This window comes from Lepisosteus oculatus, chromosome 26 (genome assembly GCF_040954835.1).
Source record: "Lepisosteus oculatus isolate fLepOcu1 chromosome 26, fLepOcu1.hap2, whole genome shotgun sequence".
In the NCBI taxonomy this organism is placed as follows: domain Eukaryota; kingdom Metazoa; phylum Chordata; class Actinopteri; order Semionotiformes; family Lepisosteidae; genus Lepisosteus; species Lepisosteus oculatus.
Genome location: NC_090721.1, coordinates 6265721 through 6293536, shown reverse-complemented (window position 1 = coordinate 6293536; position 27816 = coordinate 6265721). Strand labels below are relative to the sequence as shown.

At 45.9% G+C, this 27816-nt stretch overlaps 1 protein-coding gene across 6 annotated transcripts; it reads left to right on the top strand.

Annotated features, from left to right (window-relative positions):
* The first annotated feature begins 240 nt into the window (after positions 1–240).
* Positions 241–26298, top strand: cluha (clustered mitochondria (cluA/CLU1) homolog a). 6 transcript variants are annotated; one of them, XM_015367665.2, is made up of 26 exons: positions 241–563; positions 8114–8301; positions 8806–8977; positions 9093–9236; positions 9584–9711; positions 10056–10210; positions 10851–10976; positions 11233–11380; positions 11601–11693; positions 11989–12683; positions 13035–13363; positions 14487–14591; positions 15233–15333; positions 15783–15935; positions 16590–16652; positions 17022–17272; positions 17465–17549; positions 17841–17994; positions 18937–19076; positions 19643–19723; positions 20097–20222; positions 20783–20904; positions 21633–21726; positions 22197–22331; positions 23462–23535; positions 23997–26298. In XM_015367665.2, exons 1-26 carry the CDS (start codon positions 452–454, stop codon positions 24178–24180), a joined length of 4158 nt encoding a protein of 1385 aa, XP_015223151.2. In that variant the 5' UTR covers positions 241–451; the 3' UTR covers positions 24181–26298. The 6 variants fall into 6 exon arrangements, with proteins under 6 accessions (XP_015223151.2, XP_015223153.2, XP_015223152.2 ...); XM_015367667.2 differs by lacking the exon at positions 241–563 and adding an exon at positions 1502–1604; XM_015367666.2 differs by lacking the exon at positions 241–563 and adding an exon at positions 1502–1604 and having other exon boundaries at positions 8111–8301.
* Positions 26299–27816: the final 1518 nt, after the last annotated feature.

The following is a 27816-nucleotide window of genomic DNA, read 5'->3' as shown; positions in this document are numbered from 1 at the left end:
CCAACGCATGTTGTAAGCATTATAAAACAGTAAATGGTTAAAGGTGAAAGGAAAATATACAGCGACAGCAGAAATCCTAAATGTTGTATGTTTTATTTTATATCTTCGTGAAATATTTTACGATTTGTTAGCCGTGTAAATATTATTGCTATAACCCCGATAAAGGCAATCTCCGCCTCCCAGCCGGGTTGTGTCCGCGCATGCTCCTGGCGGCGGAGCCGGGCGAGAGATCAGAAAGGCAAAAGGTCAGGAGGAGGAGAGACCACGTGGGGCTCCGCGAGTCCTGCTCTGTCCTTCCTGGGTGAAGTTGTTGCCGCTGGATCCTATGATTTTACATGCTCTCCAGCGGGGCTGCGGACGGACAGACGTATAAAATCGCACAGCGCTTAAGGGGCCTCTGAACACACCGGCACAGCGAATCTCGACTGCCTTTGAGCGACACAGACGCACCATGGTTAGCAAGACAGACGACATCCCGGCAGCGGTGCCAAATAAAACCGGCGAGCTGACAGACGGGGAGACCCACAGAGGAGATGTGGCCAGGAAAGACTCTCGGGGTTGCGGTATGTGTTGATGTTCTGCGAAGTAAATGCAACAATACCCAGGATGTGATTTCTCATTCATGTCACTGCGGATCGAATTCGTAACGCAGAACGCATGAATTCTGAAGGACCTTTTGAAACAGCCCACCGGGTCAAATTGCAGTAATACCACACACATAGGTAACTAAACGTTGTCCTTCTGCGTTCAGCGGAGGGGGGTTTTAGGATTCGAGTTCTCAGTGACGTTTTTTATGGTACAGCCGTCTTTACCAGTTTTCGAAAGTTACGGTTTGATAACTGTCTGTGTGAGGCTCATTTATTATTGGGGTCTGTCCCTCAAAGCTGAAGCTCAGCTTTCTCTTGTTGTCCAGAGTCCCCTATCCTGTCGGTCACTGTTTGACGGTGTAAAAGATAAATTGCGTTTCACGGGACTGTTTATACGAGGTTTTTGTGCTGTGGGAGCTTGGTTACTTACTGAGCTTGCAGCTACTTGAGTTGATTCGAGAGGGTAGCTTATGAATAATAACATTCAGTTTTGGCGGGGGGTTAAAAACCTTGATAAGAAAGCTGCGTGAAAAGATCGCTATTTTCAGCCACACGTTGGGGCTCTGTAAGAATTATACCACTCTATGGACGGAAGACCCCCCTCTCATAACAGTTCTGATCTCATAATGCAGCTGCACACATGTGCTGGAAGCGGCATGCATGAATGAACTGAAGGTCACCTTCAGCGGAACCGAACAATCATCGGAAAAAATAGGGGTGTGTGTGTGTATAAGAGTAATCAACTAATTGAGTAAAAAATGCACGCTGGTCATCAATTGACTGTCTGTTAATGGTAAAAGAGGTTGTACGGCCACGGTAGCGCTTTTTTGACTAGCGGAGGCGTCCGTATCCTTGTCGATGCTGAAATTGTTGTTCCTGTCTCCCCCTCTGAAGCTGGAGATGTAAGGTTGTCTGCTCCGCGACCGGGAAGTGGAAACTGTCCCTCAGTTAAAGTCATGGTGCCTCTGTGTGCTCAGAGAAGGTTATACTGAGCGAGTGTAGGGATACTGGCAGCTGGTAAGTGGCGTTTTAGCGAAATAACGATTGTGGTATTAAAGACCCCTTTAGCTGATGCATCGACAGACCCCAGTTCCTTCATGATCTAAGATTTCTGCATCCCGTTGCATTTTGATTTTGGTTAAAAAAAACGGCTTTTCAGTGCACTGAAAAGTTACACAACTCAGGGACACAAGACATTGCCAGTACTGCCCTATTGCTGTCTCGGACCTTGAGTTTTAACAAAGGGCTGTTAGCATTGTGGATTAGCTCTCGGTTTTTTGGTGCAGACCGGATTGTTTCTCTGTTCATGCGGTACGGACTCCAGCCGGGAATTGGCAGTTCTAGAGGTGTCACGACTAACCTTGTTTATAACTTCTGATAGTTGTGCTCTGTACGAGTGAGGTGCCATTGTCTGCATTTCTGATTGCTTTTAAAAGTGTTTTCTAAAGTTGAGGAGCGTCAAAATAAAATGCAATTATCCAAATAATAACATCTACACTGTAAGTGGTGCAGTTGCGTACCTTCCTCTTTAGATAGACAGTGCTGCTCTTAACGAGAAATAAAGCAGTTTTTGCTCACAAACATGATTTCTCGTTCCATTTTTACGTTTAATACTCATTCGACGTTTCTTGTCCTGTGTGCAGCTGTCCAAGATATTTGATGCTAATGGAAGAATAGTTTCCCCATATTTTTATGACAATTTTTACAGTATTTTTTTATTGTTCATTTAAGACAAGGCAGCCATTTTGAGGGCCTCAATAATTATTTCCTTTTCCTTATTTCCTTATTGTCATTTCTTTCTTATTGTGACATTTTCAATTTTTCTTCTTTAGTCTTCTTAAATTAGCTTCTATCCAGTTAAAACTAGGGATAAGGTAGGTTTGAGCAATATTACATTTTCCTTAACTCAAAAAGAGTTGGAATCATGATATGGTTGTGATGTATAAATTGCAAAATTAGAATATATATTGTTTTTCTATATACTTAAAAACTTCTTTGATTGCTGCATTTTTTCCTATCATTTGGAGACACTAATTCTTGCTTGAGTCAATACCTTAGAAAAATTCAGGCTCCTTACATGCTGTGTGCAATTGTATTAAAAAATAAATATTTCCCAGACATCTTTCCTTCCCCTAAATGTTTAAAAATGCCGTGCCTTGGGTTTTGTCAGCTGGTTACCATAGTTTTACAAACGCAAATAATTCTTGATCAGTATGGTTCAATACCACCATATTCAGTATGTTGTATGTCAGTAACATCTCAATATTTTAGGTGTTTATTTTTAAGTGTTTCACCCACACACCTAGGATGTGGTCATCATGAAGCTGTTTTGTGTATAAGTTTGGAATGTCTTTCTGTCCTAAGTGGGAGTTGATGGTAGTTGCATTATGCAGATTCATTTCTGATGGTTTCTAAAAACATGCATCAAATTACAAAGTGTTACCCCTCTTGGTTAACTCCCCTGATATTTTAAAAGGTGCACTGACCATGCAGTAAACCAGACCCTGACTGCCTTTTACTGGTCTGTTAAAGAAAGATATCTGCTGTTTCTAGTCTAAACCCCAGACAGCAGATTAGAAGGCAGGATTGTATCGCTGATAGCAGTGGTCTGTTTAAAGGGCTGTGACCCTCTTAATCCCATTTCTCAATCTAATCTCTGGGGCATGGGTACTGAACTCTGGTTGTAAAGATTCTTAGCCATATGGGTTAGTCCGTTTTTTTGCAATGCAAAAGTTCAGGTGTTGCTGCCCAAGGACTCTGAAGTGAATATAATGCTAATCTACATTGGACAGTGAAATTTCCTATTTGTCAATAAGGGATAATTTCAATTTGTTTCTTATAGGGATGTACTTTAACCAGCTACTCAACACTTTTTGCTGGGGGAGGACAGTACTGTATTTAGCACGTAGAAGTCCATTGTGTTATTACTGTGTATACAAAGCCATCATCGTTTTAATAGATGATGATTTTCATTCAACCTGTATGGCTGTATCTAAGTAGTATGCCTGCAGTAAATATGTGGATTATCAATCATGCTGGACCTAATTGCTATTCTTATAGCTTCATGTATTTTCATTATGAATAGTAAACGCTTACCCGCATTTCTGACCACAGCATGTCGCGTGTTAAAGAGCTGTTTTTTTGAGTGTTGTGAAACAGTGGACCTTGCTTTGAAATCAGCAGGCCTTCCCTGGCAGCCATGTGGATGTGCTAATGTCTCCTGAATGTTCTTTAGTGTGAATTCAGTATCATTGTTCCGCTACCATAGCGATAGCCTGCAAGTGTCTGTCCTGGCACAGACCAGGCCTCTGGACTTCACCCAGCTAGGGGCAGACCTGGGAAAGATTCAACTGTGTGTTTCAGGGAAATGCAAGACGCAGCAACACATACTGCCTTGTCAGGGCTGGGGTCCTGAACTGGCCACTCGTTCTCCCTGGGTTTCAACTTTTCTTTTATTTTACACAAACATCAAACAAGCTGAAGCCTTAAACCTCATTATAAGCAGCTCATCCTGTTAATTAGGTAACTTTAATCACCATTTAGGGGCTCTCCAGCTATTCCCAGAGGACATATCCAGCGGTGGTCTAGCTACAGTCGACTGTAGAGGGGTGCATCGGTAAGATAAGGTTTATCTTGTTGTGCTCTGTGTCTGGTCAGTTGATTAAAACCTTCACTTGAATATGTTCTCCTGGCTTTACCACACCACCTTACATGAAGCATCAAGCTGCAACGTCAAATCACAATGCTGTAATTGGCAGATGCCTTTCTCCGTTGAGAGAGAATGATTTACCAGAGACAACCGCGACAGTCACTGCCTATTAACCAGCCATTTCACTGTTTACTCCGAATAATGATTCAGCCTTAGAGCTGCAGTTCTCTTTTACTGGTAAAAGGAGGGGAGAGAGAGGAAAATGCTAAAAAAACACCATTCTTGTATTCAGTGGCCGAAAGTAACACCAGCATCGAACTCTTCAACTATTGTGAAGCCCTGCATTTCATTGTCCACAGTCTTTGCTAGTGCCAACCCATAAAACGACGGCGGTAAGGCAGGTTTAAAAGGCAACTAATGTGACTGGAGTAGCTGGGTCCTGGACCTTTCCTTTTCCCCGAGTTCTAGTTCTCATGGGTTTTATTCCAGCTTGATCCTCAGCATCCTAATAACCCCCACAGCATTCTGGGATAGGAACCATGGTTAGTGAGTGCCCAGATAGGGGGCCCTCTTAAAAAAATAAATAAAACAGCATGCCTGTGAGGGCCTCTGTGCCTGTCTTGGCAGCAGAAGGAGGGGAGCAGGAATCCATTTGCCCGTCTATTTATACAACTGGACTCCCCTGGCAGCTGCTCAGCTCGGCTGGACTTTAGGCAGTTATTGACGTTCCCTTTGTAGATTTTTTTTTTAAGTTTTTCCTTCACAAGAGGCAAAGAACGAGACGTTCTCTCCGCCGCTCTGCGGGCGTCTGTTTTTGTGGTTGTCGCTGCGCGTCAAGCGGAGGAAGAGGGGTGGAGAGGAGTTGCGCTCGGTCCTCTCCTCGGGGAGAAGGCCGTGTAGGGGTGACCGAGGCTCCGAAGGCAAGGGGCAGAGCCTGTTTCTGCACTTGGACTACTTTCTCCCCTTCTTCTTTTTTCCTGTCAATCGGGTTGGGAGCCCCCGTCATTCCTTTTTCAAACGCAAATCTGTTATAAGAAAAGCTTAACAGATTTGAGAGAGAAAAAAAAAACTGGCATTGGATTTCTCCTCTTTGGGAGCTTGATCGCTTTTGTTTTGCCTTGGAGAGTAAAACTGCCTCTGCAGTTGAATTTCCTTTTAAAGAGAGGTTCCAGCAGTTACTCTGAAATCCTCCACTCTCCTGTTTCTGTTCCTGAAAAGAGTAATTAAAGGCTTCTCCACAGCGTGCCCGTACAGTCTTGTGTTGATTCACTTGATTTGCCAGTTTTCCAGTTCTGGGGAGTCCAGGCACAGACTCAGCCTGCAAGTTTTATTGGATACAGTGGATATAATGGTGAAGACCGTCTGACCTTCTGCTCTTTTATAGCAGACTTTTAAAACTTACCAAGTTTTCTAACAGACTGGGCAGACCTGGTGTGACAGAGCAGAGAATGACTGGATGATGTTTAAAACGGGCCACCTCGTGTGTGCGTGTGTGGTGTCCCTTCGTGAAATCCTTTCACTGTGCCTTTCCTTTTGCAGAGGAAGTACAAGGTTAGCAAAATCTAAAATGAGAAGACCCAAATCATTGACAAGGATTGCGAGTCCTTTCCAGCGAGGAGCTGCTTGAGTTTGGAAGTTAATGTATTGACGTTGTGTTCTCTGTTTTTTTCACTCTGCATTCACAGTGGGAATCGGCTGTATCTAAATGAAATGGTTTGATGATGTCGGGATTGTTTGCCTTCAGACGTGCTTGAAGTGCTGTTTGATTGCATACCGCTATTGATCTGTTACGCTTATTAAAGTGTTTCTGAATATGCAAGCTGTATCGAAGTGGTCAGAAGGGGAATGTGTGAGTTGGACTACATGGGTTCCAACCCGGAGAAGCTGCAGTTCTCACAAAGGAGCCTCCTTTGTAAGAACAGCTGCCTTGTTTGTTTCTTTGAGATCTCACAAACCCTGACACCCTGGTGCCCTTGACAGTAAGCAAGGACAGGCAGCAGTTGTCTGAGAGTAAACAGTCTCTCCATGCAGACGTGCCCTGTGTAACCCTGAAATCCGAGTCAGCTCAGATATGCAATACCGGATTGGGCCTGGGAGCAGGCTTTGATGTGGATCTTTTGACTGAGTTTTCTGAGTTTTTTTTAATTGCTTTCTCGATTAATCCATTCAAGGTTTCAGGACTTTTATTTAGACTTGCATGTGTTTTTGTGGAATTTTAGTCATCCAACAGTAGACCAAGTATCTCAATGGTAACATAGTCATCATCATTCCTCCTGAACAGAGAGAAAAGGTCAGCCATTGCAGATGGGATTCCTAACCATATGAGTACTGAGGAAAAACTGGAAGAAGGGTTTGTGTATTGCAGGGGGTGGGTTAACCTTGTCAGGTGGTTCTGACTCCGCCTCTTTATGGAATCATGGGAAATGTAGTCATTTCCACATTGGACTGCTGCCGTTCTCTGTCGGACTGCTTGTGGCGAAGGCACGCTTCTGCCTGGTGCGACGAGCAGTCCCCTTTGCTGCCTGAAGTCCGTAAAGCCAGCCCGTCCATTCCTGAGGTTTTCCCAAGTGCCTTGGAGAGGAGCTCACAGGACTTGCATGACCTGATCTACCCTGAGATTGTTCCGAGCCGTTCTCCGGTGAGCGTGCCTGTCCATGCAGAGCCTTTGGAGTCTATCCAGGTCTTGAGTCCTGATACCGGTGAAGACGGCGCACTTCTGAACCCCGTCCCTGTCCAGCAGAAACCCGCAGTCTCTGCAGCACGCTCCAGTGTGCTTCAGGAGAACTCGCCACTGGTGGATAGCAGGAACTGCGTATGTGCAGAGGTGCAGGGCCAAGATGTGGGGCTTCCTCCCAGCCAAGAGCCCCATGAGCTGCGCAGAGCTCCTGTGCCAGGCAGGCGAAGGAGACCACGGCTGGGCGGGTGTGGTGGGCAGGGCACGTCTGTGCAGGGAGCTCGCGGATCGCCAGTCTCCCCAAGCGCCAGGCTTCCAGCTCCCTGCCCCGCTTCACTGGATGTGATAGCCCGGACTCGGTGCGAGCCTTCTCTTTCTCTCCGGATGGGAGCTCCCGTTGGGGAAAAGAGGACTTTGTGCAAAGGGCTGGGAGAAGGGGAGGGGCTGGCTGGGAGCCCTGCGGACAGACCGGTCTCGCCAGGCTTCTGCTGTGCAGGTGGGGAGAACGGCCCTGGCGTGGGCACGGGGCCAGCATCCCTCTGGTTTGCCATAGTTGCAGTATAACCAGCTTGGTCCGAGTCGTTGCAGTGAATAGACAACTATAACCGTTTTCTTGCAGGAACGTAAAGATACATTGAAATTAAGGATTTGTGACATTGAGCACTGAAATTCTTTCTGTAACCCTGGGTTCCTGCTGAATAAGGACTTTTGTTACGTCTTTGCTTGGCAGATACCCTTATCCACATTTAAAGCCAGTCTTTGGTTTTCTTTTGTCATTTGACCAATTCAATCCGAGTGATTTCCCTTCTGATAAATCCTGCTCGTAGAGCTGGAAAACGAGGCTGAGAAAAAGGTAAGAATGTTTTAAGTGACTTGAAAATGATAAGTAAAATGATATTGAAGGCGTGTTAAATCCCCCCTCCCATGTTTTGTTCAAAGGTGAAGTATTTACTGCCTCTTTAAATTAAGTTCTGTCTTATTAAGTATCTGCCAAAGCAAGGTCATGGCAAAAGAACCTAGTGGAGTGGCTCATGTTGGAGTGTTTCCTCCCCACGTGGTTCTGTGTGAGTTTATTCCTGGGCACTGTGCATACCTAGAGCTTCCAGGGCCAGGCTGGGCTATGATTATAGGGCTGGCTGGTCCCCGGCTCCAGCCAGACACCCTGCAGCTCGCCTCTGTCTCAGGCCGTCTTTCTCTCAGCAGGGCACGCGGTGGACACCTCCGTGATGAATGGGGATGGGGCTCATGAGCAGACAGAAGAGTGTAAGCAGAATGGAGGCGGAGACCTGGATCAAGCAGAGGACGCCAACGAACAGGAAGTGATTGTCATCCAGGACACGGGCTTCACAGTGAAGGTTCAGGCCCCTGGCACAGAGCCCTTTGACCTGCAGGTATCGAACCTTCACCCGCACCCATTACACAGCTGGCCCCCTGCAGTGTCTCAGCTTCTCATGGTGCCAGTAACAGTGCCAGTGGGAGCCCAAGTCCACTTGTGCAGGTTAATGCTGTAGCATGTTGTAATTCTCCTTAAATCATTAGCAGATGGAGACATCAGGATGACGGTTAAATTTAACTTGGTTATGGCTCAAGTGGACCCATTGAACTCTTGTTCATAAAAGAGAAGATGATTTAAAGACCTCCGCAAAACCTGCTGGACTGTTGGTTTAGGGATGCACCTTACTTTAGAACAATTAAGGGGAGCAGGAAGTAAGAGGGTGAAATTGATTGTGTTTAGTTTGTTAAAGCAGAAGATCCATAGTTGTTCTAAAGAAGTAGTTTTCTTATTTTCGCAAAGTCTTTGAGCTCAGGTGACCAGTAGTATCAATAGGAGTCTTGTCCCTGAACGGGTGTTGACTTAGGCTTCTGTCTCACTTTTTCTCCTCCTCCCCCCTCAGGTGTCGCCCCAGGAGATGGTACAGGAGATCCACCAGGTGCTGATGGACCGCGAGGACACCTGCCACCGGACCTGCTTCTCCTTGCAGCTGGACGGCAATGTGCTGGACAACTTCGCCGAGCTCAAGTCCATCGAGGGCCTGCAGGAGGGCTCTGTGCTCAAGGTGGTGGAAGGTAAGCAGAAGCCTAATTCTCTGACGTTGCTCTTGTCAGGTGGGCAGCTGATGGCGTTTAACATTGCCACGTTGTCTTCTCTCTCTCTCTCTCTCTCTCTCTCTCTCTCCCTCAGAGCCCTACACCGTCCGGGAGGCTCGCATTCACGTGCGTCACATCCGGGACCTCCTGAAGAGCCTGGACCCCTCGGACGCATACAACGGAGTGGACTGTAACTCGCTCTCCTTCCTGAGCGCTTTCACCGAGGGCGACCTGGGAGGTGAGGCCTGGAGTTCAGCACCGGGAACCGTAGTATCTGCTTTCTGCCCCTGTCTGTGGCAGCAGGAGGCCGGTCTCTGGGGTTCACCAACCCCATGAGCGGTGCAGGCCCTGCGTTCAGACGGTACATGCGTTAAGCTGAAAATCCTTTGGAAAGGGTCCGAGTCTGGATGAGTTGGGCCGTGTCCCAGTTCCTCTTGCACTAAGCCCCTCCTCCAAGTCTGCCATTTTGTGACGTAGCGCAAGGGTGGCCTTACAGTGCGCAAGGAGTTTGAGGGGCACCATTCCGAAAAGGGTAACGGGACACCCCGCGCGCGACACCGATCGCCTGTGTGTTCTCTTGCCCAGAGAGCGGGAAGCGGAAGAAGAAGGGCAGTGAGCTGGAGCAGATCGACTGCACCCCACCGGAACACATCCTCCCCGGCAGCAAGGACCGCCCGCTGTCCCCCCTGCAGCCACAGAGCAAGGACTGGAAGGTGAGCACCGGGCCTAGGGCACCGTGGAGCACTGCAGCCTCCGAGTGGGGGAAGAGCTTCTCACCTTTGAACCTTGCCCTCTTTCTGACCTTGTTTTCTAATCGCTAGCTGTCGCCTGGAAAGATCACAGATGTTAATGTGGGGTCTTGCACTTGGTAGAGCTCGATACTGACCTTTGCTTGTGTGATGCTCTTGCTGTCCATGTGTGAGTTAAAGCAGTAATAGCGGACCTCTTCAGCGATGGGCGGCACAACACCGCACTCTTAGCTTGCTGACCTAGTAGGTGCTGAAGGCGTGCTAGGCTTGCGTGATGAAGCCCTCTCGTCCTCTCCGTCCCCGGGCAGCCCTTGCAGTGCCTGAAGGTCCTGACGATGAGTGGCTGGAACCCGCCTCCCGGGAACAGGAAGATGCACGGGGATCTCATGTACTTGTACGTGGTGACGGTGGAGGAGAGGCACGTCAGCATCACCGCCTCCACCCGCGGATTCTACCTCAACCAGTGAGTGAGCGCCCACACTTGTTCCCCAGGGAAGGAGCACAACCCAGCAGAATGCAGGAACACAGAACAGAAGATGGCCACCATTTAGATTGAATTGTATGCATAGTGGTTTAATATATATATATTTCTTTAAATTCGTTATCAGCTGAGATTCTATTGAATGCTAATAAAAGATCAATAGGCGAGGCTAAGTAACAGTAGTTAACTTATTTGGATTTGTCGGCAAAACCATCGTGAAGTCAAGAGCAATGATTCTGTTGGATTGAAAGAGATGGTTTCACAAGCCTGCTGGGTAACTGCTGGCCCCCTCTCCAGATGTTTTGTTCCCTTGTTCTGAATCACAGACAATGATGGCAGTATGGCGCTGCACATACCTGGAAATGGTGTCTAAAGTGTGGTGTGAATTGGAGATTTCACATGTTAGTGTGTACATTTTAGTTTCATTGCATTTCTAACCCAGAAATCTAAAAATAACATTGTTGCACCCCCTGGAGCCCTTATTTATATGTCTTCATTTAAAATATTACCTAGTATATTACCTAGCTCATCTATCTCTGGTAATTGCTTTGTGTGGAAATGATCTTTAGAAGGCATTGGCTGCTTGTTGCTGTAATGTGGGTGTGCTTTCCCTCCGTCGCAGATCCACTACTTACACCTTCAACCCCAAGCCAGCCAACCCCAGTTTCTTGAGCCACTCCCTGGTGGAGCTGCTGAGCCAGATCAGCCCAGCATTCAAGAAGAACTTCACAGCCCTGCAGAAGAAAAGGCAAGTGCAGTATCGGAAGATCGTGTGCCTTATCTGTGTACACTATGTTGGGATAGTTTATCAAGCAGTGGTTGCCTCCCAGCTATGGATCAGTGTGATTTTAACATTCATTAATCAGTTAACTATGTTCAGTGGTCACTACAAGGAAAATGGCTAATTTTATGTGTTAATGCTTTGTCCTCTAATACTAATTGACTAATTCTGCTGGTATGTTACTATGGAGAGTAACCTGGGAGTTTGCTGTCTGTGATCCCAGGGTTCAGAGACACCCGTTTGAGAGGATAGCCACCCCCTTCCAGGTGTACAGCTGGACATCCCCACAGGTGGACCATGCTATGGACTGCGTGCGAGCCGAAGACGCTTACACTTCCCGGCTGGGCTACGAGGAACACATACCTGGCCAGGTATGTCCATGTAACGAGAAACAAGCTCGCGAGCTTTGATAGCGGGTGAGACCCACACCCCAGGACGGGATGGGTGGCGTGGGTGTTAGGAAGTGAAATAAGAGACAGAAAATTGGTTTGCAGGCATAGTTAAGCTGCTTAAGGATTTGGCTCTTCTCATCTTCGGTGAACAAAGTCCCTGCATAGCGTTGGCTTGAGTGACCGGTGTGGTTTTATTTAGACACGGGACTGGAATGAAGAGCTCCAGACGACCAGAGAGCTGCCACGCAAGAACCTGCCCGAGAGGCTGCTGAGGGAGAGAGCCATCTTCAAGGTGAGCTTTACAACGTCTCTTTAAAACGGGGGAAGCTTTCAAACTTGTTTTGAAACCCTGTGCAGAAATAAACTTCAAAATTGAGGCTTAAATTGAAGGGCTTTTTTATCTTTGGAATGCAGGAGAGCTGCAAAACAAAACCGAGAGCTGCAGAAGTCTGCACCGAGTTGTTAACTTTGCATTGAGTGTTATTCTAAATTAAGCGGAGCACTACGGGTTTATATCGTTCCAACGCCAGCCTTGTGTGCGGGGGTATTTAAAAGGACTGACATCGCCGTTGTGTTCCCCGGGGCAGGTGCACAGCGACTTCGCAGCAGCCGCCACGCGGGGGGCCATGGCGGTCATCGACGGCAACGTGATGGCCATCAACCCCGGCGAGGAGACGCGCATGCAGATGTTCATCTGGAACAACATCTTCTTCAGCCTGGGCTTCGACGTGCGCGACCACTACCGCGAGCTGGGCGGGGACAGCGCCGCCCACGCCGCCCCCACCAACGACCTGAACGGGGTGCGGGCCTACGGGGCGGTGGACGTGGAGGGGCTGTACACGCTGGGCACCGTGGTGGTGGACTACCGCGGCTACCGCGTCACTGCCCAGTCCATCATCCCCGGCATCCTGGAGCGCGAGCAGGAGCAGAGCGTCATCTACGGCTCCATCGACTTCGGCAAGACCGTGGTGTCCCACCCCAAGTACCTGGAGCTCCTGGAGAAGACCAGCCGGCCGCTGAAGATCCAGCGCCACGCGGTGCTCAACGAGAAGGCCGAGGCCGCGGAGCTGTGCTCCTCCGTGGAGTGCAAGGGCATCATCGGCAACGACGGGCGCCACTACATCCTGGACCTCCTGCGCACCTTCCCCCCCGACCTCAACTTCCTGCCCGTGGAGGGCGAGGAGCTGCCGCCGGAGTGCAGGCGGCTGGGCTTCCCGCGCCAGCACCGCCACCGCCTGGCGTGCCTGCGGCAGGAGCTCATCGAGGCCTTCGTGGAGCACAGGTGAGGGTGCCAGGGGCCTGGGCGTGGCGCGACCACCTCCTGGGGCCTGGCAAGGCTAGTAATGCGCAAACGTGCTTCAACGTATGTTAGTAAGAACAAATGCTGAGTTTATTATTTTGCATGCTGCTTCTACTTACTGATAATTCTTCACTTAGTTCTTGTTATGTGGTAGCCCAGGTTTTGTGTTTTGTAGACCTTCCCGTTGATTTTGAATGCAGATGGCAGTATTGAAGAAGTCTTTCTTGCAATGCTGAACTTATATTGGGTGTGCAGAGATTCCTGCTGGGCGGGTTGGGGGGAGCGAGCGAGCTGTGTGTGGCCTCGCGCTGAGATGTTCCTTTGGTGCCTCAGGTACCTCCTCTTCATGAAGATGGCTGCTCTTCAGCTCATGCAGCAGAAAGCCAGCAGGGACTGTGGCGGCAGCGTGCCGCCGGCCCTGGTGGCGAACGGCGACCTTGAGTCCTCACCTTCCCAGGACCCCCCGTCCCAGGACGGGGACGAGGCGGCCGTTCCTACGGCAACGGCGGCCAACGGGCCCTTGCCCCAGGCCCTCGGTCAGCCTGAGAACGGGGAGTGCGAGACCCCCCGGTCCTCGGAGGGTAAGGGCGCAGAGGAAAATATCCCGGGACTAGCCCAGGCAAAAGAGCTTGCTGAGGCCGTAGCAGCAGACGATGGAACAGGTATTGGGCTGTCCTCGTGACCGGAGGAGAGAGAGAGGGAGTGCTGGGGAGATGAGTCACTCCTGGTGGACATGTGCAACAACACTTCTATGTTCATCCACAATGGTAAAGAATAGGAGCTGAGACTGCTGGTCACAGGACCACTTAACATACTGTAGGAAGCATTTTACTTCACCCTTTGAACGTTATCTGCGTTCTGTCATTGCTGTTTTCTTCAGTGTTCGTTTTGCCCCTCAGTGTGACAGTCCTGGTTGAATATCACGTGCCCCTGAGCTGGTTCTTTTTGTTTTTTCAATTGGAAGGACAAAAATGCAAGTCCCCCCCCCTGCTAAAGACTTCACTACCTTTCTTTTGAGTGTAGAGTGAGCCTTGGCACTTCGTCAGGGCAAAGTCACCAAAAAGATTTCTGCCCCTCTCCACCATGGAGTCTCATCTCTCTCTCTCTCCAGTCCGCCGTCTCCTCTCGTTAGTGTGGGTCCACGTTAATCAGCATGGATTGTGGCTCCTTGGTGATTCATGCCACAGTGACAATCATTTATCTCTCTCTTCTAATCTCCTCTGGTTTGAGTCTGGACACAGGCTTTGCTTTTTTTCCATTAATCCCCCGAGTGATTAACCATTAAAGCATGTTGGATTGTTAAATAAAGTCTTAATGACAATTAACATTTCTGTGGGATTTGGAGAGTTAAGTAAATTGCCGTTTTTGTGCCAGGGAAGGTGTTCTGTAGAACGATGCCTATATATACTTTCTTTAGATTGTGAAACTACTCAGGATGTTATACATCCATGTGGATTCTTTCAGTTCCTCTGGGTTGATTCACGTTTCACTAAGGATGTGGGCCGGTGCGGTGGAGTGCCTTAATCCTTGATAAGAGTCATGTTTATTTCTTAATTCAGTTCAAAGGCTTTAATGCTTTAATGTTGCGATCCTATGAAAAGACAATCTGGTGGCAGAAGGGCTCTGTTTCACTGCTTACAAGAACATAGAAGTTGGTGGGATGATTGTGATTCCCTGTGCAGAACTATCAGAATTGTTCTTAATTCCAGGCATCCGTTGGTGTCATGATTTAATCAGTCTTTTCCTTGGTTCCTTAATCTCTCCTCCGGTTGCTCGTTGCTCCAGCTGATGCCAAGAGTCGGGATGTGGTCCTCAATGCCTGCAAAGCCGTGGGCTCTATCAGCAACACCTCCTTCGACATCCGCTTCAACCCCGACATCTTCTCTCCAGGTAGCTGTGGGGCTTTTCTCCTTTGGCATTCATCATTCCTGTAGTTCCTTTTGAGATGTTTCTGCTTGGTAAAGTAATGGGAACTTGGGCTCCGCTGGAACAGTTTGGGTATTACTTGTGCTATAAAACGGGAGTGTTTCAAGATGTCTCTGGTTTTGCAACATTTCTCAGATTCGATCCTTTAGGTTCTCTTTAAGTCATTTTGATACAGCCAGCAGTTATATCACCCTGCAACTCAACACTGGAAACCCACTGAAGCTCAGCAGGTGTGAGCCTGGTCAGTACCTGGCTGGGAGACCTCCTGGGAAAGCTAAGGTTGCTGCTGGAAGAGGTGTTAGTGGGGCCAGTAGGGGACGCCCACCCTGCGGTCTGTGTGGATCCTACTGCCCCGATATAGTGCTGGGGACACTATACTATATAAAAAAGGTGCCGTCCTTCAGATGAGACATTAAACTGAGGTCCTAACTCTCTGTTGTCATTAAAAATTCCAAGGTGTTTCTCGAAAAGAGTAGGAGTGTTACCCCGCATCCTGGCCAAATTTCCCATTGGCCTTGCTGGTGTTCCAGTCACCTGACTCTACAGAGTGGCTGGTTTTCCCATGAAGATGCACTGCTCAACCAGTTTGTCTCGGTCTGTGGCAGGAGTGCGGTTTTCTGAGGACAGCCTTGAGGACGTCCAGAAGCAGAAGCAGCTCCTGAAGGATGCTGCCGCCTTCCTTGTTTCCTGTCAGATCCCCTCGCTGGTGCGTTCCCTCCGAGTGGTTCCTAAAGAAGGCAGGACTATCCAGCCATCAGCCTTGTCCTCTCTTTAGCATCTTATTGGTCCAGAAGCATCTTCAATAAATCTGTATATTTTTGCTGATGTGATTAGCTATCTGACTGAGTGCATTTAAACCATTTTAGGAATTATGGTTCGCTTAAAATGCAGAAGTTGCATTTTTCACTAGTGAGATCTTAAATGCTGAAGATGCCAGTAAATAGTGAGAGGTATGCTCTGTAAATGTTTTTACGATCAAGGAGATATGTTTTTTTTATTAAATGAAGTCTTCTATGATAATATAGCAGAATGAAAATTGTTCAGAATTTAAGCGCAAACATTTCATTGAAAAAATACACGTGCGCCCTGTAATTAACAGCTTTGGTGTTGCTCTGCCAGTTTGACTCCCCTGCCATTCCTCTCCTGTATGTGCAGGTGAAGGATTTTCTGGACCACAGTGCCTTGCCAATGGATGGTGCCACGCTGACTGAAGCCCTCCATCAGCATGGCATCAATGTGCGCTACCTGGGCAATGTGCTTGATTTCATCGACAAGACCCCTGCTAGAGCACAGCTCGACCACATTTATGTGAGTGCCACTGTGCCTTCAAAACGAATTGCTCTGCTAAAGCAATTAGTTATGGCACTGTAATAGCTTATAGTACAATAATGCAGGAACAGTTCATAAGAATAATTTGCTTTGGGTCTGCACCACATGGTCTGCAGAAGTATTTATACCTATCTGCTACATCTAGATCTATCTGCCAAACTGGGAGCTAACTTCCTATTTCTAAAAGAGAACATGCAGGAATCCATAAAAGAAGTCCCAGATGTTTTTTTGCATTAGGATACTTGTTTTACGAAAACAGTAGGTCACAGCAAATGACCTGTTTTGCATAGTTTGTAATAGCTGACTTTATTTACATCAATTGTCATGTTAATCACAAAGAATTTTAACTCTGAAGCTGCATAGCTGCTTCACATGTAAGTGTAAAAAAATCATGAAGGACTTGAGCTGAAAATCTTTAGCATTTTAAGAGTTCCCTCACCTGGAGTACTAGTAGACATTTCGCAGTGGAATCTCAACAGCAGTTCCCCATGCAAGAGTGGATGCAACTTTAATGGAAATCCTGATTTCCAGTGTTTAAGCACAGTTTCATTGGCTGATTTTTTAAAAACTGTCGGGTGACTTGAAAACTGGAAGAATTAATAACTTGTGATTTTTTTTTCTTTTGTTTCTTAGAAAATTGGAATTGGCGAGTTGATTACCAGGTGTGCAAAACATGTCTTTAAGACCTATCTCCAGGTAAGGTCTTGAAATGTTTCATCTTTTGAGTATTCAACAACAATATTTGATTAACTTAAAACCCAAAATTCCCAGAACGGAATATTGACATGAAAAAATATCTTTGCATCTTGCCAGGAACCAACAATTGTTTTGCATGTGTATACATTGGCAAGACCATGTAAATTTTCTGCTTTATTTGTTCAGTTTTTTTAAATGTCGGGCCTCCGGGGTAAAAGGCTGGAGAAGTTTCAAGAATGATTAGGATGCTGTGTTTAGGGAGGGGATAGAAAAACAAACCTGATGGAGGAGAATCATTTGCACAATAGTGAGATGAAGTGGAGGAGATACAGGTCGACAGTTAAGTGACGGGAGCTGTTCTGCTTCCAGGGCGTGGAGCTGTCTGCCCTCTCTGCCGCCGTCAGCCACTTCCTCAACTGCTGCCTGAGCTCCTTCCCGGATGCCGTGGCCCATCTGCCCGCGGATGAGCTGGTGTCTAAGAGGAAGAACCGGCGCCGGCGCAACAGGGTGCCGGGAGGTGGCAGTGGAGACAACACCGCCTGGGCCAGCCTGACCCCCAGCGAGCTGTGGAAGAACATCGCCTCTGAGGCACAGAGCTACTACCACTTCACTCTGCAGTGGTGAGAGAGCCTAGCACCCAGACAGCGTCTGACTTCAGTGCACTATGCAATACTAAGGCCGTGCTCATCACCTTTTTGCAGTGTCTGGATGAAGCACACATGCACACTGATACTATTCCATGCGGCCTTAAGAGGCCATTCGTTTTTCAGCTATAAGCAGCTCATTCTGTTCTTGGTTTCTTACTCTGGCAGTGAGAATGTGGATCAGGCTGTGGACAAGTATGGGCTGCAGAAGATAACACTGTTGAGAGAAATCTCTGTCAAAACTGGCTTCCAGGTTAGTGCTGATACATTGGGGAAGCAAAGCTTCTAGGATGACCAAGACTGCATTGATTCCGATTGCATTGACTACCTGGAAAAAAATCCTGCAAACGAAACAGTAGAGAGTAAACTGTTCTGCTTCCAGGGTGTGGAGCTGTCAGCCACTTCTTCAACTGCTTTTTTTAACCAACATCATTAATCAGGATTTTCATCTAATCAGAGTTTTAAGTCTTCAGAAAAAACCTTAATGCAATTACTGTGTTATGTTGCTATATTTTAAGATCACACCTTTGTCACTTCTTCACAGATCCTCATAAAAGAATACAACTTCGACAGCCGTCACAAGCCTGCCTTCACAGAGGAGGACATCCTCAATATCTTCCCTGTGGTCAAACATGTCAACCCAAAAGCCTCTGATGCCTTCCACTTCTTCCAGAGCGGCCAGGCCAAGGTCCAGCAAGGTAAAGTACCTTTCTGCAATCTGGCACGTTGATCTGATTGTGTTGAGAGAAACTCTAGGAAATTAAAATCACAATAGGCATACCCTGATAAGGAATACTGAGGAAAACCAATATAAACTTAAGACCGCACAATTTACCACTTTGTATACCGATCATATCTCGGTAACTAAGCAAGGCTGAGTCTGATCAGTACTGTGATGGGAGACCACTTAAGGAAAATCAGATTGCTCCTATGAGTGGTGTACGTGGACCAGTAGGCAGCACTCTTCATTCTTGACCTGAATGTCCAGTGTCACAGCATGGCAACAGGAAATGCTGTGCCATAGGAGATGATCAAACAGAGGTCCTGATTACTTGGTCATTAAACATTGCATGGCACTGTTCGTAAGAATAGGGTGATTAGGCTTGAGTAGCCTGATTTGCCTAAAGTTCTCCCCCTAATTCCATTCCATTCTCTTTTCTCTGCCTGATCTGCTACGCAGTGAGGCTGCTGGGGAACAATGACCACCATGTGTCACCCAAGTGGTTGCTGCACATTAGTAGGGGCTGTACTGAGTCCACTCCTATATTTAAAGAATTTGGCATATATGAGGAATAGTTGCTAACATACACATTTCTCAATCTTGTTTTTTAGCTCCTAGAAATTGATTTATGTAAATTTAAAGCCATGATTGACTTACTTTCTTTTTAATCTTTTTGCTTGGCTTTGTTGTGTTGATCATTATGTTCCATGGTGCTGTTGTATCTTAGGTTATTGTTACCCTAGGTTTGTTAAATGTACTCATTGCATAGTTTTAGCTGCTGGTGTTTATGAAATAAAGACACTTAGATCAAAGCACCTACAATTCACTGATAAGATTTCTTTAAAGAAACCTTTGGGATAAAATGCTATGCAACACCCAGTCCAGAAGACAGCAGTGTCTTGTACTGTTTTGGTTACAGGCTTCCTGAAGGAGGGCTGTGAGCTGATCAATGAAGCTCTGAACCTCTTCAACAATGTATACGGCGCCATGCATGTGGAGATCTGCGCCTGTCTGCGTCTGCTCGCTCGCCTCAACTACATCATGGGAGACTACCCCGAGGTACAGCCGTCTCACACAGCTGTTATATCTCAGCTCTGCTCATTTGCTGAACACATTAAAAGTTTCAAAGTCCTTTGCAGTAAAAAATACCAGGCATGAAAATTCCCATATCGTAAAACTAAGGGTCAGTCACTAGCAAAATGGGACATCAGTCATATATGTACCCTATAAACTAAGAAACTGGTCTGATATAGTTACAGGGTTTTCCTTTGATGTACTCTTAAGTCCGTTCTCTTCTCTCAAGTGAGGCAGCTGGGATTTCTTCTTATGCTGCAGCAGCAATATTTGTGCACCAGATGTTACAAGGGTTAACCACAGCATACTGGCATCTGTAGTTGCTTTGATTTGTCCTGAATTCTGCGATTTGCTTACTCTGGCAGAAGGGGGGAAAGAAAAAGTTCAGAATCAAACGGTAAAAAGAACGTAATCATCTTTCGGGACAGACCAAATGTTCTTGGTAATGTAAAACATGTGTTAGTGGGTTTTCCTGCATGCTGCAGTGGGAACGATTGAGAACGATTCCCACAAAGAGGTCATCAGTCGTGTGCGTGTTTCCCTTGTGCCAGGCCCTCAGTAACCAGCAGAAGGCCGTGCTGATGAGCGAGAGAGTACTTGGTATCGAGCATCCGAACACTATACAGGAATACGTGAGTCTGCACTCTTCTTCTGTGGTGATCTATTCTCATTGCAGGTGTGCCGCCCAGTGAAAAAAGTGCCATTTGCTTTTCTTTGAATTGCGAGACACGGTGCGTTGTGTGTGTTGCGTGGCTTGTGTCACCCTCACAGCTGGGACAAGAAGTGAAGTAGTTTAAAAACAAGTTTAATTCTTTTTGGTACTCTTCAGGAACTTGGGGGGGGGGGACTTTTTGTTTTTGTGCTCTTCAAGTGCCTTCTTAAAAATAACCCGTTAGATAAAATAATTCAAGCTATTCTCGAGGTCATGAGGTATAACATGGGCTTGTTATTAAAATATTTACGGGTGCAACATCTCCCTTCACTTGCCCTTTTCTGACTTGACAGATGCACCTGTCTCTCTACTGCTTTGCCAACGGTCAGCTGTCCACTGCCCTGAAGCTGCTCTACCGTGCCCGCTACCTCATGCTGCTGGTGTGTGGAGAGGATCACCCAGAGATGGCCCTATTAGATGTATGTATTCCCATGGACGGGCACATATGAGCTTTTCGTCCTCGTTAAGCGGACGAGAGAGTGCACCCCTTTTTTTGGTGGGAGAAGGGGGATGCCGTGACAGTGAGTGCAAAGAATAGTTTAAACTGAGTAGTCTTGATTGTTTGAGAAACATGCTTTTGTGGTTTTCTGATGTTGGAGCCGCTGGCTGTAACTTTTATTTTTGCCGCTTTCGTAAGTAGCCTTGGTGAAACACCTGTATAAACCCTTTAGAAGAAGATTTCATGACATTAGGCTTGTAGCTTTCTTACGTATTTTAGTGGCAGTATTCCAATTGGCTTTTTACAAAAACAGTTTAGACAGTGCTGTAGTCTTGCTGCTCAGATCTCATTTCTGGAGAGATCAGAGACTCCTTTAATTCTAGATGATGATATCAGACCTCTGTATTTGTTCTTTTACCTTGCGTAACTGTGAGAAAGGAAAGATGTAAGCAAGTAATTCACAACAAACGGTAATCTGCGCTGGCCTGCTTGTGTACACCATCAAAGACCCTCTGCCTCTCTCCCCACTGCTTTTTACAGAGTAACATTGGTCTGGTGCTACATGGAGTGATGGAGTATGACCTGTCCTTGCGCTTCCTGGAGAATGCCTTAGCCATCAATTCCAAATATCACGGCACTCGCTCCTTAAAGGTGGCCCTCAGGTATTAATGGGACTATAAAACCATAGAAAAGGGCTCTCTCATTAAAATCCAGCTGCAGTGTTCGATATTGATAGCTTCTATATAGGGTGAAACAAGTTTCCTTTACAGCTTAATGGAGTGCTCTGTATTGTCTTTAATGCACTTCTGTGTGATGGTAAATAATGTAATTTAAAGCTATGTTTTAATGCTTAGCAGCTTTACCCTGGATGTTTGGTTTATAACTGATGTATAGCAATGCATAAATGTCATAAGTACATAATATGCATCTTATATACTAGATGTATGCTTGCAGGCCTGTTGTTCTAGAACTGGGCGAGCCAGCATGTGGCTCTTCTGATTCACTTTAATGCAGATTTTGTCAACCAGCTCTTTTAACTGTCCAACTCAGAATTGATAGGTACAGTACCCTGTTCCCTTCAAAATAATGATAGATTTAAAGAATCACAGCTACCGCAATGAAGCAAGTGGTAAAGGCTGTAAGTTGACTACCACTTCTATCTTTGAGGAGTGAAGAGATCTGGAACTTGCTTCCAGTTAAAACGTGTGCATGGTGACATCTACTGTTCAGCGCCTTCATCCCGTTGAAAAGAGTTATTTTGAGTTTCATGTACGTGATCAAATTTTGGCATCGCAGGTTTAAATCTTGTTGGAAAGGTAGAAAGCGCTGAGTGCAATTCCAAAAAAACTCTCTTCGTCACTAAGCCTCTGCTCCCTGCCTGCCCCTGCAGCCATCACCTGGTCGCCAGGGTGTACGAGAGCAAAGCCGAGTTCCGCTCAGCGCTGCAGCACGAGAAGGAGGGGTACACCATTTACAAGAACCAGGTGAGCCGGCCCCTTCACCGCCAGCTCGGAAAGCATCCCCGAAGATATAACGCCACCCGGTGCCACTTTAAGAGGGATAAAAATGGATGTGATGGTCGAGCCTGCTTTGTTCACGTTTACAGCTCTCAGAATCTTCCAGAAAATTTTCATTGAAGTGTCGCTGGCTCCACGACTCCCCCAGATTTGGGCCCTAACCTTTTTTCATCCTGCTTAGTACTTGTTTTTGTTAATTGGGGATCAGGCTGGAAATTTGTTTTCGGACACAGTAGCAACAGCTGTGCCCTTAGATCCTAAAGTGCAGGTCTTTATAAACCCAAGAGCTGTCATTTCAGCCCAATCCCCTGCTGTTGATCCAGTCCTGGGACTGCTGATATTCTGTGCAGGTTTCCCGAGAAGGACTTGCGGAGCACAGGGGGAATCCTGTGGGGGTTTTGGGTTGTAACCTCTGACCGGCGTGTTCCTGTGCGCAGGTGGGGGAGGCACATGAGAAGACGCGGGAGAGCTCGGAGTACTTGAAGTACCTCACGCAGCAAGCTGTGGCCCTGCAGAGAACCATGAACGAGATCTACAAGAACGGCTCCAACGCCAGCATCATGCCCCTCAAAGTAAGTCTCCAGCTCGCCTTCTTTTCCGAACAAGCCCCTTCTCTCGTTCTCGCGGCGTTTTGAAAAGAATAGGGTGACATTTTGGCAGTCCCTCAGCCACGTTCTGGATCAGATGGCACATGGTGCCCTTTGAGGTGGGTTAAAAATGGATGTGTTGGATTGGGAAAATGGATTCTGAGCTCTCCCTCTCAGAATCTTCCTTTTAAAAACTTTTCATTCGGAAGTGTAGATGGCACAATAGGTTCCCCAGATTTGTGCCTAACTTTATTTCCACAAATACGTAACGCAGCTAATCCCAGAATTCCCACAACTCCCAGGATTTGAACAGCCAATCCTTCCAATCCTGCTGGGGGAGGGGGAAGGAAGCTCAATGGAGCTGCAACTCAGTACGTGGTCTCCTGTCCCAGCCTGAGGAACAGACAGTGAGCCTGTTTCTCAATAATACAGTATGTAATCTCCTGTCACAGTCTGAGGAACAGACAGTGAGCCTGTTTCTCAATAATAATAATAATAATACAGTGTGTGATCTCCTGTCACAGTCTGAGAAACAGACAATGAGCAGGTCTCTCAATAATAATACAGTGTGTGATCTCCTGTCACAGTCTGAGGAACAGACAATGAGCAGGTCTCTCAATAATAATACAGCGTGTGATCTCCTGTCCCAGCCGGAGGAACAGACAGTGAGCCGGTCTCTCAATGTTGTATGTGATGTCTGTAAATGAGTAATGAGTTTTTCTTGCTGCAAATGTTCTGTTAATTGTTTCTGCTTTGGCAACACTGTAATTCATTGGTCATGCCAATAAAGTTTCCACACAAATTCAATTCAGATTGAATTTGAATTGGTGCCAAATGTCCACACCCATCACAAAGACTTCCACAGGAGCAACTTGCATAAATACATCTGTGAGCAGAAATTTGACATTCTAGCGCTGAGCTTTATAGCTCTACTGGGGTGGAGGGGTGATTTTAAGAGCTAAACAAAAAAAAGCAATTTAAATGCAATACATAGAAAAATAGAATGCATGTTATTGAAAATCAAATGGGCTTTCTGATCCTTTTCTGTCCCATAGAGCTTGGCGGTGGTGTGTTGGTTTGTCACTGAATTTAATGAGAGATATCTTTCCCTGCAGTTCACAGCTCCCAGCATGGCCAGTGTCCTGGAGCAGCTCAATATTATCAACGGTATCATCTTCATTCCTCTCAGGTGAGAGAAGCTTTGTGTTTCTTTTGCTTATGTCAAAATCCAGACGACCCCGACTTCTGTCCTAGGGGTTCCTAGGAGGAGCGAAGATTTCTCTTCCATTTGGTTGAAATAAAATACTTCTAGAAGGGGCCTCGTGCTTTAAATGCCCATCATGTTCCGGTAATTGAAATACAAACGATAAAAGAGTTTTATATAGGATAAATGTAGGAAATGGAGAAAACTATTCAGTCAGAGTGCTAGGATTGTGCAGGTTGGATATGCTGTGCTGATTTTTAATTCATAGGAAAAAAATGAATTTATAAATATGTAATATTTACACCCTATCAGAGGAAATAGGTGCTAAGATAGGTGAATTTGCCCGTAACCTTTTCATACTTGGGAGAGAACAAAAGAGACAAGAATTACTTGGGTGTTCCTTGGCAACGTTCTAAAACTGCTGCTGGTTACTCTTCCCCCTGCAGCCAAAAGGATCTGGAGAACCTGAAGGCAGAGGTGCAGAGAAGGCAGCAGCTGCAGGACTCGGGCAAGAGCGAGGAGCAGCAAGAGAGCAGCCAGCCAGAGCTGGAAAACAAACTGACTGCAGAAAAGATGCAGAGCGCCCCCTCTGCGCAGGAGGCCACAGCGCCACAGCAGCCGTCCGTCTGAATGTGTGGACTTCAGATATTTGAACGATCTATTTTAACATAAGGGGAGGGAGGGGGTGTGGGGAAAATGGGTGTGAGAGAGGTCGGGAGAGAGAGAGCTGGAATGAATGAATATGAGATTGCGTGGGAGCTGTATGAGTGTTGCGTTGCTTCTGACTGGGGGGTAGGAGGAGGCTGTGGGTGACGAGGACGTTGGGGAAATTACGCAGAGCCATAACGCTGACCCTTCTCACCTCGGCTCCCCCACCCCATACCCTGAGCCCCCGTTTTTCTTCCACCCCCATCACAGCCCCACAGAGGGGGGGGGAAAAGCTCATAAACCCACCTGAGAGAGAGACAGCAGCTCAGCCCGGAATTGTTCCTTGAAAAATGCAAGCTTTCAGTTGAGGTATACTGAAATCTCAGGTGATTTTTTTTTTTTTTGGCTGTTCGGTGCACTGTGGTGAAGAAGAAAAAAAAAGTGTGAGCTTTGGAATGTGTGATCTTTATGTTTCCGAAATGGGGCTGCAAAAAACACCCCTTACCTTGACAGGATCATGTGTTCTATATAGTTATATCTATGACTGTGCAAAGACTGACATGGTAGCAGTATATATGTATATAGATATAAATATATAGACAATTGCTTTTAGAAGGGTAAAATGTCTGCCCTGTCTAAGATTTATTTGTAACACGTTATATGTGTCCTGAAAATGGATTCTCTTAAAAGCCATTTTAAAATTTGGTAATTTATCTGTGAGTTTCCATAGTCTGTTTTTATATAAATATATACATGAGTAAATGTATGTATCTATATGTCTCTGGGTTTCGGCAGGTACTTTAATCACGTGGGTGGAAGTGTAAAGATTTTGAAACGTCCAAATCAATCCGACAAAGTTTGTTCTCTGCTCGTTTGCTGGGAGAGAGAAGGGGTTGGGTGTGTGTTTTTTGGGGTTGTTGAAGCTTCTTAAAGTCAAATGATAGGGTGAACTTTTCCAGACATTTTTATACACAAAGTAATATCTGGATGAGCTTCACTTGGGTGTTATTGTAAGTTTTTGTTTTGGTGACGTTGTCCTGATCATCGCCTTGTCTTCAGTTCTGCTGTACTTTGGGCCCAATTAAGGAATTCTGGGTAAGGGACTGCCTACCGTGGCAGACGTGAGTCTTGTCTCTGAATTCATTGTCTCGTGAGAATTATATGTCAAGAGTGTTACATGCTGACGATTTGGGAAGTTTTTCCACTTTAAATAATTCTGCTTGCAAGCTAATCTCTTTTTTTTCAGGTTTTGACATCTGTTAATTCCCATGGGGTCTCCACAGCTGTTCATTCTGTAAAACACTTTTGCTGTTCCAGCTCATGCCAATAGCATAGATGTGCACAGCAAGCCTTCCAAACTAGATTCCGCAAGGCACCTGTAACAATGAGCGTCTTACCAAAAAATATGTAGGAGACTGATTTGTGGTTCATTTCTGATGGTGACACCGTGTGTTTGGTGTCGGACGTCTTGGATGAATTTGGATTTCTGTTTTGAAAAAGCTATCAGCTGCCTGAAATACGGTACAGTGAAATTTGTCTACATATGTAGCAATGCTGAATAAAAGCCCATTTTCAGATAAAAGGGTGAGACTGAGGCCTGAGGTATTCTGGTGTGAAAGTGACAAGAATGTTACCTCTACTGCTGGGTGGTGATATCTGAATGAGAACCAAAGCCAAGATTTATTCACTACAACTACACAGTACTCCAGAGAAAAACTGCTCTCTTGTGTAAATTTGAAATCTGGTTTGCCTGGGTGAGGATGCAGAATACTGTATCTGGGTTCAGGGATGTTTTGAGAAGTTATTTGCACATACCATCATCCTATGTTTTTTTGTGTTGGTTTCTGAATGATTGCTCTTATTTTTATACTCAAAAGACTGACGCAAGAGTTAGTGTACCTACATGTTTTTTTTTTTGAATTTCAAAACGAATTTACTGGCGAATAATTCCTCTTACAGTACCACTCATGACCACAGCGTTGTGCTGTAGAGAAGGCGTTTGGTTGGACTCGTTGAATTAAGTGGAGGGATCTGTATTAAACTGAGCAAGCTGTTTCCGAGCATAAAGAATAAAATGCATATCTTTCTGCATGCATGTCAGCAAGGACTTATGTTCTCTGTTCATGTCATCTCCTTTCTGTTGGTCTTTGGATTCTCCCTTTGTCAGAATTACTGACTCCTTACAGCGGGTTATATATATTTTTTATGTTTGAAAGAAAGTTCTTTGCTGTCCTTGGAATTATCTCGGCCGTTTAACAGCCGGTGAACTACAAAGACTAATAGTACACATTTAATTTAATGGGTTCACAGAATAACGATGCCCTGAAGCTTGATAACTGCTTTACAGAATTTGATCCATAAATGTAATGCATCATTGGTATAAATGGTGCTTCGGTCAGTTTCATCGGCAGAACACATGACAGACTGATTCTTTTGCCGGATTTCACTTTCTGTACAGCCATCACCCTGTTTAGCTTGCCAAGCAAGAATAAGCACAGCAACTGAGTTTGAAGGTTTTGTTTCTATTAACCTTCAGTCTGTGGTTTAATATTGGAAGACATGCAGGTTGACTGCACCCCATACAACATACCTTTGGAAATGTTTAGTTTTAAAATAATTACACACTGTGGCAGTAAGCACGTCTGCCTTACAATGTTTTCATTCTGCGTGGAGTTTGTCTTTAAATTTTGCCTGAGAGTTTATCATGTATTCTGGATTGCTCCCACTGTCTAAAGATATGCTGGCTAGGTTTCATCTCTAAATTTTCCCTGTGTGTGTACGCACACGTGTCCTGTGATTGACTGGTATCCTGACGGCAGCTCTCTCCTGTCCTGCACACTGTGCAGCTGGGATAAGCTCCTGGCTGCAATGCCCATTACCAGAAATCACCAGCTTTCTGATGCTGCATGCATAGTACAAGTTGTCATTTTAGTTACTTTCAGCAAATGGGGACATATATTACATACCTTGCATCGTGTGGCACTAAAAAACATTGCAAAAATGAAAAAAAAAAGTGTTGCAAAGATCATTTCTAAATGGACTCCACATCAATTTACTTCTGCTAATTCAGAGAGTGCGTTTTAGTAAGCAATAAAAAGTTAAAATTGGTACCCGTTGTAGCATCTTCAGTCTAAGAAATTTCCATTTGAATTCCAACAGCAAAAAATACTAGTGGAATATCAACAATTCATTTGAACTTTGAGGCACTTGCAGGAGGGTATAGTACAGAATGATTCTGAACTCCCTCGATGCCAAAACGTCCATGTGATATAGCATTGAGTAATGATGTATGTAATGTGTAATTTTAATGATGATTATAAATGAAGAGCAAACAGACGGTAGATTTTTTCCCCATCAGCCAGTGTTGTGGGATCCACATGTCTAGCTTACAGGTCATCACTGGAGAGGCATGCTGGCTGTATTTAACTACAGAGTGATAAAAGCCACCCAATTGTTTGATTTAATAGGATAGGAGGACCAAAAATGACTGCATTATCAGCTGTGTAGTTTAGAGTTGGTCTGATAAATGTTCCTAGCAGCTGTAATGAAAACGTAAGTGTCGGAAGATTTTTCTTGAGGAAAAAATGAGGTTGATCTTGTTCTACCATATCCTGCTTG